The sequence below is a fragment of the Ornithorhynchus anatinus genome, chromosome 10 (assembly GCF_004115215.2).
Source record: "Ornithorhynchus anatinus isolate Pmale09 chromosome 10, mOrnAna1.pri.v4, whole genome shotgun sequence".
In the NCBI taxonomy this organism is placed as follows: domain Eukaryota; kingdom Metazoa; phylum Chordata; class Mammalia; order Monotremata; family Ornithorhynchidae; genus Ornithorhynchus; species Ornithorhynchus anatinus.
The window spans coordinates 10,441,530-10,461,743 of NC_041737.1; the positions used below are offsets into that span (position 1 = coordinate 10,441,530).

The 20,214-nt window shown below is 45.9% G+C and overlaps 1 protein-coding gene across 1 annotated transcript; it reads right to left on the reverse strand.

The window, feature by feature from the left end:
- Positions 1 to 3,449: 3,449 nt before the first annotated feature.
- On the reverse strand, positions 3,450 to 18,780 carry CCNG2 (cyclin G2). Its single transcript, XM_029072680.2, has 8 exons — positions 18,616 to 18,780; positions 14,226 to 14,348; positions 12,641 to 12,778; positions 9,566 to 9,816; positions 8,900 to 8,978; positions 8,710 to 8,808; positions 6,072 to 6,274; positions 3,450 to 4,978 (listed from the first exon to the last, which is right to left on the reverse strand). Exons 2-8 carry the CDS (start codon positions 14,346 to 14,348, stop codon positions 4,855 to 4,857), a joined length of 1,017 nt encoding a protein of 338 aa, XP_028928513.1. The 5' UTR covers positions 18,616 to 18,780; the 3' UTR covers positions 3,450 to 4,854.
- Positions 18,781 to 20,214: the final 1,434 nt, after the last annotated feature.

The following is a 20,214-nucleotide window of genomic DNA, read 5'->3' on the forward strand; positions in this document are numbered from 1 at the left end:
CTTTGGACTCCCAGGCATGTGCTCTATCCACTAGGCCATACTGCTTCTCAAGGGCTTAGTAGAGTCCTCTACACAGAGTAGGTTCTCAATAAAACTGTGAGCTTGTTGTGAGCAAGGAATGTGTCTGATGTTACATTGTACTCTCCCAAGTGCTTAGTACAGTCCTTTTCATACAGTAAGTGCTCAATAAATATGATTGAATGAAAGAATGAAAGAATAAATATGATTAATAATAATACTGCCTCCTCTCTAGACTGTAAGCTTGTTGTGGACAGGGAAAGGGTTTACCAACTCTGTTGTACTCTCCTGGCCACTTAATACAGTTCTCTGTACATAGTAAGTGCTCAGTAAATAACTTTGTCGATCATGATGATGATAGTGGTTTGTTCAGTGCTTACTATGTACCAACCTCTAGGCTGAGCACTGGGCAGATACAGGATAATCATATTGGACCCAGTCTCTGTCCCACATGGAGCCCACAATCTAAGGGGGAAGGAGAACAGGTATTTCACCCCCATTTTACAGATGAGGAAAATGAGGCCCAGATAAGTCAGTCATTCAGTCAATCGTATTTATTGAGCACTTACTGTGTGCAGAACACTGTACTAAGCTCTTGGGAGAGTACAATATAGAGCATGGGCGTGGGAGTCAGAGGTCATGGGTTCTAATTCCAGCTCTGCCACTTGTCAGCTTTGTGACTTTGGGCAAGTAACTTAACTTCTCTGTGCCTCAGTTACCTCATCTGTAAAATAAGGATCAAGACTGTGAGCCCCATGTGGGACACCCTGATCACCTTGCATCCCCCCAGCGCTTAGAACAGTGCTTTGCACATAGTAAGCACTTAACAAATGGCATCATTATTATTAATAAAAGACACATTCCCTGCCCACAACAAGGACAAGCGCATGATCCCATAAGCAGACAAGAGCAGAAAATAGAACCCAGATCTCCTTGCTCCCAGGCTGGAGCTCTTTCCATTAGGCGAGGCTGCTTCAGACCTGTCCTGTGGCCTTCATTCATTCATTTGTATTGTACACTTACTGGGTGCAAAACTCTGTATTAAGTGCTTGGGAGAGTACCATATAACAATATACAAACACATTACCTGCCCACAACGAGCTTACAGTCTAGAGGGGCAGAGGCAGACATTAATATAAATAAATTATTGTAGACAAATTGCAGTACTAAATGCTTGGGAGAGTACAAAATAACAATAAACAGGCACATTCCCTGCCCACAACGAGTTTATACTCTAGAGGGGGAGACAGACATTAAAATACTTAGTACAGAGCACTGTACTAAGTGCTTGGGAGAGTACAGTATAACAATAAGTAGACACATCCCTGCCTATAACGACCTCTCCTCCTCTGGCTGCACATGCAAATTTGTGAAGCGTCTAATATTTTTATATTGATGCTATTGATGCCTCTTTACTTGCTTTGTTTTGGTCTGTTGTCTGTCTCCCCTCTTCTAGACTGGGAGCCCGTTGTTGGGTAGGGATTGTCTCTATTTGTTGTTGAATCGAATTTTCCAAGCGCTTAGTACAGTGTTCTGCACACAGTAAGCGCTCAATAAATACGAGCAAATGAATGAATGAATGGGTCATGGAGGAGTCAGGTTTCATCAGGTAGAGGAAGAGAGAAACGGTAGACTCTAAGCTGGGCAGGGAATGTTTCTGTTTTATTGTATTGTAATCTCCCAAGCGCTTAGTATAGCGCTCTGCAAACAATAAGAGCATAGTATAATTGAATGAATGATTGAATGAAAGGGAGCAGGAACAAAACAGCTGGGCTGCAAAATATAATTGCAGCAGTAACTTTCCAGCTCACACTTGGGTTCCTCTTTCTGCTCCCCTTCAGGCCTAATTTGCTTACTTGTTCACCCCTGATGTAGGTAGAGAAATAGAACATTCATTCAATCATATTTAATGAGCGCTTACTGTGTGCAGAGCATTGTCAGCAACAACAGGAGGAGACCTGGGCGGGGCTAGGGGAGAGCGGGGAGGCCCAGCTGGGTCGAGGTTTTCTCTAGCTGGAGGTCCTGGCTGTGCTCAGGGAAATCGATCAAGGGTATTTATTGAGCACTCACTTATCCATCATTCAATCAGTTGTATTTGTTGAGCACTTACTGTGTGCAGAACAATGTATTAAGCCCTTGGGAGAGTACGATATAACAATAAATAGACACATTCTGTGCCCAAAAGCAGCTCTGTGAAGAGCACTGTACTTGGGGGAGTCCAGTAGAGCTAAAGGAAAAGATTCCCACCCAACCCCAAACTAGGCCTTGTGGAGAAAGCTCTAGGCAGAAGCAAAAGATGTTTTCAAAATCTCAGGTCACATTCTAAAGTTTCCTTGCGAACCCAGGTTATAGCGAGGCGCTTTTTGGGAGAGATAAGTACATAGCCTTTTTCTTTAGTATTTATTTTCTATAGTATTTCTGAAGCGTTTCTTATGTGTCAAGCACTGTTCTAAGCACTTGGAGAGATACAAGTTAATTAGGTCAGACACAGTCCCCGTCCCACAGGGGCTCACGGTCTAGGTAACCTGACTCTGAACATGGTGAATTTTGCACTCGGCCCCAGTCCCAGCAAGGAGAAGCCTAGAAACAGCATCTCTCTGTTTTCATCCAAAGGGTCAAAGAGGTATGGAGGGAAAATAATTTTCCAGAAGAAACCAAACCCCCCTCCTTCCCCTCATCCAGGAAAAGTCCTTCCTCTCTCTCAGGGGGCTCCCATTTTCTGTTTTACCCTCTGGGGATATGGGAGACTGTGGCTCTAAGACTTTACTACTTCCCCATCTGAAGGCAAGGGAGATGAAGAGGAAATATTTTTTTTGTCAGGGGCAGGTCCTTTCCAGACTCTTTAGAGAGAGAAGCAGCCTGGAGTTACATCAGTCAGTCACTTAATAATAATAATGGTATTTAAGTGCCTCCTATGTGCCAAACAGGGTTCTAAGCACCGGGTAGATACAAGGTAATAAGGTTGTTTGACGTGAGGCTCACAGTCTTATTTTTCATTTTTCAGATGAGGTAACTGAGGCATAGAGAAGTTAAGTGACTTGCCCAAGGTCACAAAGCAGACAAGTGGCAGAGTGGGGATTAGAACCCATGTCCTCTGACTCCCAAGCCCCTGCTCTTTCCACTAAGCCATGCGGCTTCTCAATAATATGCTAAGTGCTGGAGGAGGATACAAGGTAATCAGGTTGCCCTGTGTGGGGGGGTCACAGTCTTCATCCCCATTTTACAGATGAGGTAACTGAGGCCCAGAGAAGCGAAGTGACTTGCCCAAAGTCACCCAGCTGACAAGTGGCGGAGGTGGGGAGGAGCTGGGGCCAGTCGTCAGGCCGCCATCTTAGCCACCAAGATGGGTGCTTGATGCTAACTTATGCAGCCCGAGGTGAAATCCCCATTTTAACAAATCCAGGAACAAAAAAAGTGAATGGAGACAGTTCTAAGTTTGTGGAGGGATTTTTTTTTTAATTCTGAACTGAAATCCACTAGGGTGGAGCACTTTTTCAGAGAGCTTGATTTCAGACAGCTATCTTCTTGAGATTTAACAGTAAAAAAAGACAGTATAACAATGTACAGCTTATCATACAGAATACATAATAAATTATATCTACATGCAGCGCCTACAGACCGTTCCATACACAATGTAAAAAAATACGGTACTTTTGTTTTTATGTACATTTTTTTTAAATTTACATTTTTTATATACATTTTTGTAAACTTTAAGTCCTTTGTAGAAGTTTCAGTACATACATCGCCACTCACATCTGTACCACAGCACAGGAAGATGCTTACATCTAGAATACTACAAATTTAACACTTGGGCTTTTTGCTTTATAGTTCAACCCCCAGCACCCATATAGAAATACAGTTGTTCATAAAGCATGAGTAACATTGTTTACTTTCTCTATTCCCGAAGTGTAATGCGATCGTTAAAGATCTGCTAAAAAAAGCAACAACAACTAAACTAGAAGATTTCTATGACACCAATATTGACCAATGACACACTTTCCAACACTTCAGTGTAATGAATTTTTCTTGCACTAACTGCTTTCACACACATGCATGCAGAACTCGTTATGATTAGGGACTTGGCTTGATATCACTAAAATAAAGCTACAGGGCTAAAATACTTAGTCACGAGGACTTTAATACCTGATCCCCCAGCCTTCCAATGACTTCTGCTCTAGGACACCAACTTGAACCGAGACACTAAATACAAAAATGTACAAAGGTCAAGAAGTTTGTCCGATTTTCACACCTCTTAGACTGTGTAAAGAATTTCCCCCCAAATACCACCAAACATCGCCTGAGCCGCATCCTTCCCCTATGGGAGCCTGCAGCTTCTTGAGACGTGTTTGGGGGAGAAAAAGAAAAAAAAAACACAAGAAAAACCGTTCAGACGACAAAGCACCGTTCAGTCCGTCAACGGTCTCCCTGGGCTGGAGTCAGAATACCTGAAGGCTCTTTACAAAGAGTTACAAAAGACCTATACCGTTACAATTCCCTAGAAAAACCCTAAGTAATAAATTTAAGGTTCCAGGCCTCCTCTCCCGAGCAAGTAGAGAGAACCAGAGACCCCATCTGTGTCAAAAATGAAAAAGTGCCACATTTTAAAGTTCTTGTGAAGGAGACAGGAATCCACCTGATGGCTTAGGCTGAAGTCCGAGAGCGGCAGATCGGATCCGAGTCGTAAATACCGGGAGCGTAGTATGGGCCTCCTCCTTGGAAGGGAGGCAGAAGGGAAGGGAATACAAAGAAAATTTAGACTGCTCATTCCCTCCCCACACCCTCGCCCCCATTTATTGCTTAGAAACCAAATCCTAGTTCTTGTGTGCAATGAGATTTCTAAGAGGGAAAGCACAGAGCTTGTGACACTTTGAAGTCGAAGGAGAAGGAGCATTCCTTGTCGCTGGGAGGGGAGCTGCTCAGACTTTCTTCTCCGCAACTCATATCTTCACCTGAGTCCTCGCTGAAACCAAAGAGAGAGAGAGAGAGCTTTAGCACTGAGGCTACTTTGAGAAGATATTTTTGGCTGAAAGAGCAGGGACGTGTTGAACTACGACAACGCAAGCGTGACCTAAAGGGAGAGGAAGCACAGCCAGTGCGGTAGGATGTGGCCTGGGGGAGGAAAAAAAATAAATAAAAAGCTTCAAAGAATACTTGAGAATTTCGTAAGCCCTCATAATCAAGGTTTCTCCTGTACTGTGCAGTGGGACGGGCGGCCATTCTACGCTGATGTCAGTGCCCTGGAGGTTCTCAGTGACTCAATGAATTACATCATACCCTACCAAACTATTACAATTGGGAAGATTCATCCATAAAAATTCCCAAGACATTGCACCTACCGGGTGTGACCAACCCCCGTCCCCTCCCCCCGCACAGCAGGTTTCTACCAACTCTTGTTATTCCGTGTTCTCCCAAGCGCTTAGTATGGTAAATGCTCTGCAAATACGATCGACTGATTGGGGAATGTGCCATTTTGGAATTAAAGGGTTCCCTCCTTTGGAAGCCCCGGCTTCTGGGAAAAAGTATGAGGGTAGAGGAGAAGCACACAAGGGTGAGCTGAAGGTATAGCAATCCTTCCCTGAACCAGGAAATGCAGAGTGGTGTTTCAGTGGAAGACCAAAAAAAACCCCAAAAGTCTGCTGGAGAGGTGAATTTAAAAAAAAAAAAAACCCATTCCCCCACCTGCACAGGGCCCAGGACAATAATAATAATAATATTTGTTAAACTCTTACTATGTGCCAGACACTGTTCTAAGTGCTGGGGTATATACACAAGACAATCAGGTGGACACAGTCCCTGTTCCACAAAGGACTCACAGTCTTAATCCACCTTTTTCCAGATGGGGTAACTGAGGCCCAGGGAAGTGAAGTGACTTGCCCAAGGTCACAAAGTGGATGAGCGGCAGAGCGGGGATGAGAACCCGGGTCCTACTGACTCCCGGGCCCGTGCTGTATCCACTCGGCCTGGCTGCTTCCAGAGGAAGGAGCTTCTGAGGTGGCCAGGGTCAAGAGTCAGGAGAGCAAAGGAGAAGAGCATCTTGGCGAGTGAGCGCTCACCCTTCGCTCTCGAGGCAGCCGCCCTCGGGGATGGTGGGCAGCTCGGGGACGCTGTAGTAGCTGTTGTGCAGGCACTGGGCCGTGCGCCGTGAAACGATCCAAACCAGCTTTCGGTGGTCCGGCTTGCAGCACTCGGGCGAAGAATACTCCGTTAGGCATTTGGAAACTAACTCTCTCCAGTACAACAAGTCAGGGTCGTTGATCTGAAATACAAAGCACAAAAAGAGAGCTCTTATTTGAAAATAATGATAACGTTGGTATTTAAGCGCTTACTATGTGCAGAGCACTGCTCTAAGTGCTGGGGGAGATACAGGGTCATCAGGTTGTCCCACGTGAGGCCCGCAGTTAATCCCCATTTTACAGATGAGGTAACTGAGGCACAGAGAAGTGACTTGCCCACAGTCACACAGCTGACAAGTGGCAGAGCTGGGATTCGAACCCATGACCTCTGACTCCCAAGCCCAGGCTCCTTCCATTGAACCACGCTGCTTCTCTAAAAGCATCCTGTTGTGCCGAAAGGCCCTCTTCCGTACAACCCGGAGAAAAGCCTCAGACAACCAACAGATGCTAGGAGTGGAGGTTTATAATCGTTCCATCCAGGGAAGCAGTATGGCCTATTGGATAGGGCACAGGCCTAGGAGTCAGGAGGATCGGTGTTCTAATCCCTGCTCTGCCACCTATCTGCTGGGTGATCTTGAACAAGTCATTTCCCTTCTCTGTGCCTCAGTTACGTCATCTGTAATATGGAGATTAAGACTGTATGCCCTATGTGGGACATGGACTGTGTCCAAACCGATTACCTAAGTCCTTAGTACAGTGCTCTGCACACAGTAAGCGCTCAATAAGTACGAGTGAATGAATGAATGAATCCTGGACAAGTCACATCTCTTCTCTGGGCCTCAGTTCCCTCATCTGTACAACGGGGATTAAGATCATGAGCCCCATTTGGGACAGGGACTGTGTCCAGCCCGATTATCCCCCTGTCTAAACAGTGCTTGACACATAGTAGGCACCTGACAAATAACATCATTATTATAACATCATTACCATTATGGTAGCTGTGCCTGAAGATAATAATGGTATTTGTTAAGCGCTTACTATGGGCAAAGCATTGTTCTAAGCATTGATGGGAATAAGGGTCAGAAAGGAGAGGTTTTTATCAGGAAGGGTTTATGTGCAATAAGTGTTTTTCAAAACTGAGGGAATAGGATGGCCAGGGCCCACAGCAGGGAGCTTCCTTCCAAGGCTTTGATTACAATAGAGGGTTGAAAGTCTTGTTTGTGGAATGAACCACATGGTTTAAAGCCAAATTACTATTCAAACAAGCTCAGGTCAATCTGAAATGTGACCAGGAATAAAAGTTAATCTTTTAATAACAGAAATGGAGAAGGGCTAGCTCTACCAGGCACTGCTGGTATTTACTATAATGCCTTGGACACAGCAGTGCCAATAACCTGCCGTTTCGGTTACTCAAGGGCATTTGCTCAATAGCTGCAAAATCCTGTCCTACCTGTCCCATCTGAATCTCAAGCGCCAGTTTAGTTTCTTCACGTCAATCCCAAAATAGACGTTAGTTTCGGAACAAAATAATTTCAGAAATCCACACCAAACAAAAGCTTGGAAGGACATTTGCTGGATTTGTACCGGTGTGTGCTAGAATTACTGACTCTTGCAAGGATAAATTTGCTCACTGGTGTTGTCAGTCTAAGGAATATTTGGTCAAGACTGCAACTAGAACAGACTAATCTGCCAGATTAAGCAAAATTGACATTATTTATTCTTGAAGGCTAAATATGCCCCTGACCTCTGGCACCATATAATATTATTATGGTTGCTGTTACTGATAATAATTATGGCATTTGTTAAGCACTTACTATGTGACAAGCACTCTACTAAATCCTGGTTAAGATAAGGTCCCAGGTGACGCTCAGTCTAAAGACAGGGAGAACAGGTATTGAATCCCCATTTTGCAGATTAGGGAACTGAGGTACGGAGAAGTTAAGTGACTCGCCCAAGGTCACACAGCAGGCCAGTGGTGGAACCGGAGAATCCAGGTCCTCTAACTTCCAGGCCCATGTTCCCTGAAGGGTAAGAGAGTCAGCAACTTTTTAGGAATAAAGTAGCTAACATGAAGAGTTAAATAGTGGCCAGGACTCAAGTGGCTTTCCTATAACCTTTTCCTATCATCCCTTTAAGCCCCACATCAAAATTGCAACTTATCAGCTGGAAGGGTTGCAGAGCCTAGCAAACATTTCAATCCCTCCCCAACACATAAAAAGCAAAGATGTAGACTTCAAATGCTCAAAACAAGAAAGATGAACTAAGGGATCACCTGAATTAGTACGATTCCTGAATAGTATATGCAATTTCTTTATGGATTTGAAAGCCACGAAAGTGGTGTATTAGGACAAAGAACACAGGCAGGCCCTGTGACGGCCAAAAGACGGACATTTCATCACACTGAAGCCGTTGTAGTAACAGCCGAGCTTAACCAGAACACCCACGTGACTTAGAAATAATTCTGTTCAGAAAACTCAAGTGTCAGGCAGGTGCTATAACCAGTGGTATTTACTGAATGCTCACTACGTGTGGAGTACTGTACCAAGTATTTTACCACCAGCTCCAAAAGACAGTTTACCTTGGAATGCTTCTGAACATGTAGAAGAATTTCTAACAGGTCAATAGATTTCAGAGTTTCCACTTCCAGAGTGAGAAGGCACAAGGCTAATACAGATGGCTAGGAGGCAAAAAAAAAAAGTTGATTACTCAGTATCTTCTTGTCAAAAGTTACTAGTTATGCAGATCACGGAGGAAAAAAATGCACTCACTTTTGCTTTTGAAAAAATTAGTCGGCAGTTGCAAGCTTTTAACTGAGCTTCCAGTTTGTCAAGGCTCAATATTTCTTTTCTGGAAAAAAATAAAAATAAAATTGTGTTCCAGCATTTTATTAACCCAAATAGGTAGTAGTCAGTCAAACATATTTATTGAGCACTTACTGTGGGCAGAGCACTGTACTAAGCGGCTTGGGAGAATACAGTGTAATAATAAAATAGGCGATGAGTTTACAGTCAAGAAGGGGAGACAGACATGGATATAAACTAAAAATTACAGCTATGTACATAAATGCCTCCCCTCCCTCACAGCACTTATGTACATAGCTGTAATTTATTTACTTATATTGAGGTCTGTCTCCCCATCTAAACTCATTGTAGAAAAGCAGCATGGCTTAGTTGAAAGAGCTTGGGCTTGGGAGTCAGAGGACGTGGGTTCTAATCCCAGCTCCTCCACTCATCTGCTGTATGACCTTGGCAAACAGCTTCTCTGTGCCTGTTACCTCATCTATAAAATGGGGATTAAGACTGTGAACCCCACGTGGGACAATCTAATTACCTTGTATCTACCCCAGTGCTTAGAACAGTGCTTGGCACATAGTAAGCACTAAACAAATACTGTGATGATGATGATGATTATTATAATATTTCCATTATGCCTACCTTTGCAAAGTGTGACAGAGAACAATAGCATGGTACAAGTGTAAAAAAGTTAAGGCAGTAGTAGCTTTCAATTCATAGTGCAGCTTTTCTGAAATGATTTTTTCCATCCTTTTGATATCGGACACAGTGCATTTACACTGGCTAATTCGGATGACATCATGGATCGATGGAATATTGCATTCCTCTTCCACTAAGCGAGCCGCCAGGAGAAAACAGCAGACGCCAATGCAAGATAAATGCTTAGGTTTCACCTGAAAAGGAAGAAAAAAAAAAGCCTATTCAAACTCAGGCAAAGAAAATGCTTCACAGGCCCCAAGGCTCCCCCGATCCCAATCAAATCAACAACAGGTAGTGGTGGGAGAAGAGATTAGCCCCCAGGATAATTATAATAATGATGGTATTTGTTAAGCGTTTACTAAGAGTCAGGCACTGTACTAAGCACTGGGTGGATACAAGCAACTCCTGCTGGACACAGTCCCTGTCTCATGTGGGACTCACAGACTCAACCCCCGGTTTACAGATGAAGGAACTGAGGCCCAGAGAAGTGAAGTGACTTGCCCAAGGTCATAAAGCAGACAAATGGCAGAGCCAGGATTAGAACCCATGACCTTCTGTCTCCCAGGCCCATGCTCTATCCACTACGGCATGCCCGGGTCTGACCCGGGTTTACCCCCTCCACCTCTTGCTCGGGTCTGAGTGAGAAGGCATTTGGCATCCTCTTGATAAGTCAGAGAGTACAGTGAGTGAAGCAGTGTGGCCCGGCCCTGGTGGATGACCCGGGTTCTAATCCCTGCCCCGCTACCCCCCTGCTGGGTGACCTTGGGCAAGTCACTTCACTTCTCTGTGCCTCACTTTCCCCATCTGTAAAATGGAGATTCAATCCCTGCTCCCCGTTTTTAGACCGTGAGCCCCACGTGGGACAGGGACTGCATCCGACCTGATTCAACTGTACCTACGCCAGTGCTTAGTACAGTGCTTGGCCCACGGTAAGTGCTTGAGTACCATAATTACCAGAGTAGTCTTCTAGTAAAAAAAATTCCTTTGGAACCACCTAAACCCCTTTAACTTCCATTCCTAAATTACCTGAGAACTGTTAGTTAGAAGCCTGGTCAAATGAATGGCAATTGGACTTCTATAAAAGAAGAAAAGGGCTTTGCTAATAAAGTTCTCCTCCAACATCATCCTCACCACAGCCTCCACCACTACTTAGCCCTGCTATGGCTTGGGGAAGGTCAACCCCAGATATTCATAATAATAATAAAATTAAAAATAGGAGTATTTGTTAAGCGATTACTTCTTGGCACATAGTAAGCACTCAGTGCTTTGCACATAGCAAGCGCTTAACAAATAGCATTATTATTATTATTATTATTATTAACAAATACCATATTCTTATATTATTATATACCAGGCATGGTAGTAGGCCCTGGGGTGGATAAAAGCCAGTCGGGCTGGAAACAGTCCCTGTCCCACGTGGGGCTCACAGTCTCAATCCCTGTTTTACAGATGAGGAAACTGAGGCATAGAGAAGTGAAGTGACTTGCCCAAAGTCACACAGCAGACAAGAGGGGGAGCAGGGATTAGAACCCAGACCCAGGAGCTGACGACCTGTGGTCATTCAGTCAATTACTTGTGCATAGATATATATACATATATATATATATATATCTCCATAATTTATTTACATTAACGTTTGTCTCCCCCTCTGGACTGTAAGCTTGCTGTGGGCTGAAAATGTGTCTGTCATATTGTACTCTCCCAAGGACTTAGTACAGGGCTCTGCCCACAGTAAACGCTCAATACAACTGATTAATCAACTGTATTAACTGAGCACTTACTATGTGCAGAGCACTGTAATAAGCACTTGGAAGAGTTCAATATAACAGAATTAGCAGAATTACTTGCGCTTAACAAAGTGACAACAGGCCTTTCCCCTTCTGGGACCTTCATCAGACCTCTCAGCCCGATTCTGCAACTGCTGTGGTTATCAATCAATTGAGAAGCAGCGTGGCTCAGTGGAAAGTACCCGGGTTTGGGAATCAGAGGTCACGGGTTTGAATCCTGGCTCTGCCACTTGTCAGCTGTGTGACTGTGGGCGAGTCACTTCACTTCTCTGGGCCTCAGTGACCTCATCTGTAAAATGGGGATTAACTGTGAGCCTCACATGGGACAACCTGATTACCCTGTTCCTACCCCAGGGCTTAGAACAGTGCTCTGCACATAGTAAGTGCTTAACAAATACCAACATTATTATTTATTGAGTGCTTACCGTGTGCAGAGCACTGTACTAAGCACTTGGGAGAGTACACTAGAACAGAGTTGGTAGACGCGTTCCTTGCCCACAATGAGCTTACACTGATGAGGTTCATTAGGTCCCAGTATCTCACACCCAATTTATAGAAGAAAGGTCCCTGGGCTGGGTGAGAGGTTTGTGTTTATCATCAATCATCCAAAGGACAGGGATGGTTAATGGGACCAGGGAGCTAATCAATAACAGTACTTGAGAGATAAAAGTGATTGGTTAGAAAGCAAAGAATGAGAGAAGCAGCGTGGCTCAGTGGAGAGAGTCTGGGCTTTGGAGTCAGAGGTCATGGGTTCGAATCCCAGCTCTGCCGCTTGTCAGCTGTGTGACTGTGGGCAAGTCACTTCACTTCTCTGTGCCTCGGTTACCTCATCTGTAAAATGGGGATTAAGACTGTGAGCCCCACGTGGGACATCCTGATTCCCGTGTCTACCCCAGCGCTTAGAACAGTGCTCAGCACATAGTAAGCGCTTAACAAATACCAACATTATTAGATTTCAGGATTTTGGTGGAGACAGTCTTCCCAGGCTGCTGTTGAAAGTGATCTTTGTATGCCATGAAACAAACATAAATCCCCTGGGTTAGGTGCTGCACGATTATATACCCCGGAAGCAAACCCTTCCCTCCGATGTAACTCAACACCATCAATTTCACACCGACGGCATTCCAGGACAGCCCAGTTTTAAAAAGCTGGATTTGAACTTTGAATTCTCTTAATCTCGACTAAAGAAAAATTCTCCTTCTTAAAGCAGGCAGATCACACACACGAATACCTTCATAAGAGCCAAAAATCTGTCCAAAATGTTGACAGCCAGGACAAAGGTTTCAGTCCGAAATGCAAAAAAGTTGGTTAAACTCCTGAGATCTTCCACCTTGGCATTTCTCAGTCTTGGACACAGAGTATTGTCGTTCTGCAAAACAGATTGAAATCAATGTTTACGACTTCTCGGGAACCCTTGGCCCAGGGAAAATCTCTTTGTCTAAAACAAAAACCGGGTGAAACAAGCCCTGCCCTGGTTGAAAGATGGTCCGGCCTTTCCTCTGAGCTTGTTGTGGGCAGAGAACGTGTCAACCAACTCTCTTGCATCCTATTCTCCCAAGCGCTCAGCACAATGCTCGGCATACGGTAAGCGCTCAATAAATACCTTCCAGGATGATAATGAGCGCCTCTCACAATAAACCCGGCTCTGCCACTTTGCTGCATGACCTTGGGCAAGTCACATCACTTCTCTGTGCCTCATCTGTAAAATGGGGATTATGACTGTGATGGGGACAGGGACTGTGTCCAACCCGATTAGCTCGTATCCACCCTGGCGCTTAGTACAGTGCCGGGCACATAGTAAGCGCTTAATACCATAAAAAAAATACAAAAGAAAGGGATTCTGATTCAGCCACTCCTTCCACCTTTTAAGTGCACTTTATAAAAATATTTGAGGCTTTAGGAGATCTGTCCAGGCCAGAAACAAAGGCCTGACATTGATGAATACGTTCCGCAACTGCTACCAGATGGCAAACTGGTTACGTTAATCCAAGAAACATTAACCAGGTGAATCCGACTCCCCGGGACATGAGCAGAAACTTTCTTTCAAGTGCAGTTTTTAATGTAGTACTGACTTGTTTATGGCCAGGGGGAATTTGGACACGTTTCCAGTAGGATTCTTAAAAGGATGTCTCCCAAGAAAGGCTTCAAGCTGGGAGGAGCGCTTTTGCAAAAACAAAAAAAAACCAAACCAAAAACCCAACCCACCTTTGTGTGGATAAAGGAGCCCTACACTTTCTTGTCTGCAGCCTACAGTGCTCGGCACACAGTAAGTGCACCATTCAATTGTATTTATTGAGCGCTTACTGTGTGCAAAGCAGTGGCACTACACTTTCCTGTCTGCAGCCCACAGTGCTCGGCACACAGTAAGCGCTTCACTCATTCAATCCTATTTATTGAGCGCTTATGGTGTGCAAAGCAGTGGCACTACACTTTGTTATCTGCAGCCTACAGTGCTCAGCACACAGTAAGTGCACCATTCATTCAATCGTATTTATTGAGCGCTTATGGTGTGCAAAGCAGTGGCACTACATTTTCTTGTCTGCAGCCTACAGTGCTCGGCACACAGTAAGCGCTTCACTCATTCAATCCTATTTATTGAGCGCTTACTGTGTGCAGAGCAGCGCTCCATAAATTCGACCGATCGACCCAGCCAGTGCTCAGCCCCAGCCCAGGAGCCCAGGGCGCTGGGGCGCTCAATAAACACTACTGAATGAATGGGGCGGGGGCAAGGGGAGAGGGGCACAGTTTTCTGGAAGGAGGGGAAGAGGGGCGTGGGAGGATGTCTCACCCACCGAGGATCAATCCTTAGGGCTTACCTCAGCGGTGGCCTCGATCAAACTCAGCCCTTTCTCCCGGGGTTGGAATTTCTGCTCCTGCTCCAGGTGGAGGTTCAGCAGCCTGAAGAGCCGGACGCCTTCCCGACCCGCCAACTCCTTCATCTGCGGGAAACCCCGGCCCCGGTCAGCATCAGCATGGGAGGGGTAGCCGCCCCCCCTAGACTGCAAGCTCATTGTAACGGGCCTTCTGACTCTGTGGCCTTGCCCTCTCCCAAGCGCTTAGTACAGTGCTCAGCACGCAGGAAGGAGCGTGGCCTAGTGGATAGAACACGGGCCTGCCATTCAGGAAGAGCGAGGATCCAATCCCGGCTCCGCCACTTGTCTGCCGAGCGATCTTGGCAGCACAGCTCAGTGGCAAGAGCCCGGGCTTGGGAGTCAGAGGTCATGGGTTCGAATCCCGACTCTGCCACTTGGCAGCCGGGTGACTGTGGGCAAGTCACTTCACTTCTCTGGGCCTCAGTGACCTCACCTGTCAAATGGGGATGAAGACTGGGAGCCTCACGTGGGACAACCTCATGACCCTGTATCTCCCTCAGCGCTTAGAACAGTGCTCTGCACATAGTAAGCGCTTAACAAATACCAACATTATTATTATCCTGGGCAAGTCACTTCACTTCTCTGGGCCTCAGTCTCCTCAGCTGTAAAATGGGGATTGACTGTTAGCCCCAGGTGGAACAGGGACTGTGTGCAACCCTCACTAAGGGCGGGAGTGCGTCCGTTTATTATTCTATTGTACTCTCCCAAGGGCTTAGTACAGTGCTCTGCACACAGTAGGTGCTCAACAAATACAATTGAATCATCTTGTATCTACCCCAGCACTTAATACAGTGCCTGGGATATAGTAAGCACTTGAATACCATTTTTTTTAAAAGTTTTTAATAATAAACATCTTTTATTAAGAGAAGCAGCGAGGCCTAGTGGATAGAAAACGGGCCTGGGAGTCGGAAGGGCCTGGATTCTACTCCCGGCTCTGCCATTTATCTGCTCTGTGACTTTGAGCAAGTCACTTAATAATAATGTTGGTATTTGTTAAGCGCTTACTTAGTGCTGAGCACTGTTCTAAGCACTGGGGTAGATACAGGATCATCAGGTTGTCCCACGTGAGGCTCACAGTCTTAATCTCCATTTTACAGATGAGGTAACTGAGGCACCGAGAAGTTAGGTGACTTGCCCAAAGTCACACAACTGACAGGTGGCAGAGCCGGAATTAGAACCCATGACCTCTGACTCCTAAGCCCGTGCTCCTTCCACTGAGCCACGCTACTTCACTTTGTGCCTCAGTTTCTTCATCTGTAAAATGGGGAGGAAGACTGTGAGCCCTGTGTGGGACAGGGACTGAGTCCAGCCCAATTTGCTTGAATTCACCCCAGCGCTTAGTACAGTGCTTGGCACATATTAAGTGCTTAAATACCATTATTATTATTATTATGTGGGACAGGGACAGTGTCCACCCCAATTTGCTTGTACCCACCCCAGAGCTTAGTACAGTGTTTGGCACATAGTAAGCACTTAAATACCATAATCATTATTATTATTTATTATTATTATTATTATTATTATGTGGGACAAGGACAGTGTCCAGCCTGATTTGCTTGTTTCCACCCCAGGGTTTAGTACTGTGCTAAGCACATAGTAAGCGCTTAAATACCACTGAAAAGAAAATGGCATTGATTTATGGACAAGGGTGGGGAGTGGGCATCGGCCTATCCTCCCCCTGGACAAGCCCGTTATTGGGCAGGGATTATCCCTATCTGTTGCCGAATTGTACATTCCAAGCGCTTAGTACAGTGCTCTGCACATAGTAAGCGCTCAGTAAATACTACTGAATGAATGAATGGATCCCTCCCGAAGGCCACAGCCATCATCTTAGCCCCTGCACAAAACTTGGAGGACAGGCAGGAGGGGGTGGGGAGGGGGGAAATTAGAGGGTTGCCATTCATTCATATTTATTAAGTGCTTACTGTGTGCACAGCACTGCACTAAGCGCTTGGGAGAGGATAATGCAACAATAAACACATGCATTCCCTACCCACAGCGAGTTCACAGTCTAGAGGGGACAGACAGGCATTAATATAAACAGATAAACAGATAAATAAATTACATCTGCCACCGCCCCTATGGCGGGGGGAAGGGGGGAAGCTCCCAATCTAGAGGGGGAAGACAGACATAAATAGAAATAAATAGATAAATTACATCTGTCACCACCTATGGCAGGGGGGAGGGGAAACTCCCAGTCTAGAAGGAGAAACAGACATTAATATAAATGGCACCCAGTCTAGAGGGGGAGACAGACATTAATACCAATAAATACATAGAAAAATAAATTACATCTGTCACCTCCCATGGCGGGGGGAAGCTCCTAGTGTAGAGGGGGAGACAGACATCAATACCAATAAACAGATAAATCACCACCCATGGTGGGGAGGGGGGAAACTCACAGTCTAGAGGGGGAAACAGACATTAATAAGAATAACTCCTAATCTAGAGGGGGAGACAGACATTAATACATAGAAATACATAGAAAAATAAATTACATCTTGTCACCTCCCATGTTGTGTGAGGGAGGGGGGAACTCCCAATCTAGAGGGGGAGAGGACATTAATACCCATAAATACATAGAAAAATTAATAAATTACATATTGTCGCCTCCCACGGTGAAGGGGGGAGAAGGCTCCAGTCTAGAGGGGGAGACAGACATCAATACCAATAAATACACAGATAAATAATAAAGAAATGACATCTATCACCTCCCATACACGGATAAATAATAAATAAATTGACATCCGTCACCTCCAATGGAGGAGGAGGCCCCAATCTGGGGGGGGAGGGGGGCGGGGGAGGACAGACATCAACACCAGTAAATCCACAGATAAATAATAAAGAAATGACATCCATCACCTCCCATACACAGATAAATAAAGAAATGACATCTATCACCTCCCATATACAGACAAATAAGAAAGAAATGACATCTGTCACCTCCCATGGTGGGGGGAGGAGGCCCTAGTCTGGGGGGCGGGGGGGGGGAGACAGACATCAAGACCAATAAATACACAGATAAATAATAAAGAAATGACATCTATCACCCCCCATACACAGATAAATAATAAATGACATCTATCACCTCCCATACACAGATAAATAAGAAAGAAATGACATCTGTCCCATGGGGAGGGGAGGGGGGAGAGACAGACATAAAGACCAATAAATACACAGATAAATAATACACAGAAATGACATCCATCACCTCCCATACACAGATAATAAAGAAATGACACCTATCACCTCCCATTCACAGATGAATAAGAAAGAAATGGCATCTGTCCCATGGGGAGGGCAGTGGGGGGGGGGGGGAACAGACATAAAGACCAATAAATACACAGATAAATAATAAAGAAATGACATCCATCACCTCCCATACACAGATAAATAACAAAGAAATGACACCTATCACCTCCCATACACAGATAAATAAGAAAGAAATGACACCTATCACCTCCCATATACAGATAAATAAGAAAGAAATGACATCTCTCACCTCCCATGGTGGGGGGAGGCCCTAGTCTGGGGGGAGACACAGACACCACCACCAATAAATACACAGATAAATAAAAAAATGACATCCATCACCTCCCATACACAGATAAATAATAAAGAAATGACACCTATCACCTCCCATATACAGATAAATAAGAAAGAAATGACATCTGTCACCTTCCATGGGGTAGGGGGGAGGCCCTAATCTGGGGGGAGAGACAGACACCACCACCAATAAATACACAGATAAATTAAAAAATGACATCCATCACCTCCCATACACAGATAAATAATAAAGAAATGACACCTATCACCTCCCATATACAGATAAGAAAGAAATGACATCTGTCACCTCCCATGGTGGGGGGAGGAGGCCCTAGTCTGGGGGGGCGGGGGAGAGACAGACACCACCACCAATAAATCCACAGATAAATACTATAAAAAAGACATCCCTCACCTCCCCTACACAGATAAATACTAAATGACATCTATCACCTCCCCTATACAGATAAATAAGAAAGAAATGACATCTGTCACCTCCCATATACAGATAAATAAGAAATGACATCTGTCACCTCCCATGGGGGGGGGGCGCCCAGGGTGGGGGGAGGGGGGGGAGACAGACATCAACACCACTAAATAGAATAGAAAACTAATAAGTAGAGGACATCGATCAGGGCCTAAATTTAATAGAGATCAATAGAGAAAGGGGAGGGCTGGAATTGCCCCTCCCCCGGAGGGAGAGAACAAAGGAGTCCCGCCCCTCCCCCCCCGGCCAGTCCTTTTTCCCCCCTCCCCTCCCCCCATCCCAGGGGTCCCGGATCCCGCTCACCTCGGCCTTGCAGGTGATTTCCCGGTGATTTCCCGCTGATTTCCCGGTGATTTCCCGCTGCCCGGCGACCCCCGGCCGGCCCAACGCTTCGCTCAGTTGTTTTTGTTTTGAGTCGCCACGCCCCGGGAGGGGGGGGAGGGGAGGAGGGGGCGGACCACGTGACTCCGCGCGGAGCGATCCCGTCACCCGAAAAATAGTCCCTCCCCCGTTTGCGCATCCTCCATTGGACGAGCGCGACGGAGGGGGAGGGACGCCCCCGTCCGACCGTCCGTCCCCTTCTTGGAAACCGCCGGGCTGAGCCGCCGGGCCTCCCTTTCCCTCCTTTCCCCGCCCCCGTCGTCCGGCCCAGGTGGCGGAAGGAGACGTTTCTTGGCGGCCCCATCACGCCGTTTAAAGGGCTCCGAGTCCGGGCGCCGTCGCTGGTTTGAAAAGGCCGCCCAAAGCCAGCGGCGCGCTGATTGGCTGGACGGGGAAGGGGCGGGGCCGGGGTTGGTCCGCTGCGTTCCTGAGTCGGGATTGGTGGGGCGGGAGGCGTCGAGCTCTGGGATTGGCTGGATCCGAACCCCGGGGGCCTGGTCTGCCTTGAGGGCCTTAGCAACTGCGGAGCCGCTACTGCGCATGCCCCGTTTCGTCGGCTCGTCTGGAGGCCACCGGGCCGCCCGACGCCTTCGTTCATTCATTCATTCTCTCGCACCTTCATTCATTCATTCACTTGTTCGCTCGCTCATTCATTCGTTCGCTCGCTCATTCATTCGTCCGCTTGCTCGTTCATTCATTCATTCGTTGGGTCATTCATTCATTCGTTCATTCATTCATTAGCTCGCACGTGCATTCATTCATTCGTTTGCTCGCTCATTCATTCATTCGTTCATTTATTCATTCGTCCGCTCGCTCGTTCGTTCATTCATTCATTCGTTGGGTCATTCATTCATTAGCTCGTTCATTCATTCGTTCGCTCGTTTATTCATTCATTAGCTCGCACGTGCATTCATTCATTCGTTTGCTCGCTCATTCATTCATTCGTTCATTTATTCATTCGTTCGCTCGTTCATTCATTCATTCATTCATTCATTCGTTGGGTCATTCATTCATTAGCTCATTCGTCCGCTCGCTCGTTCATTCATTCATTCGTTGGGTCATTCATTCGTTCATTCATTCATTCGCTCGTTCATTCATTCATGCGTTCGTTCATTCATTCGCTTGCTCGTTCTTTCATTGGTTTGTTAGTTCAATCATTCATCCATGCGTTAATTCATTCATTCGTTCGCTCGCTCATTCAATCATCCATTCATTCGTTTATTCATTCGTTCGTTCTTTCACAATTTACTGAACGCTTACTGTGTGCAGAATACTGTACTAAGTGCTTGGAAAGTACAATTCAGCAATAATCATAATGATGCTGGTGGTATTTGTTAAGAGCTTACTATGTGCCAAGCACTGTTCTAAACACTGGGGGGAGAGATACAAGGTCATCAGGTTGTCCCACGTGGGGCTCGCAGTTTTCATCCCCGTTTTACAGGTGAGGTCACTGAGGCACAGAGAAGTGAAGTGACTTGCCCAAAGTCACACAGCTGACAAGTCGCAGAGCTAGGATTCGAA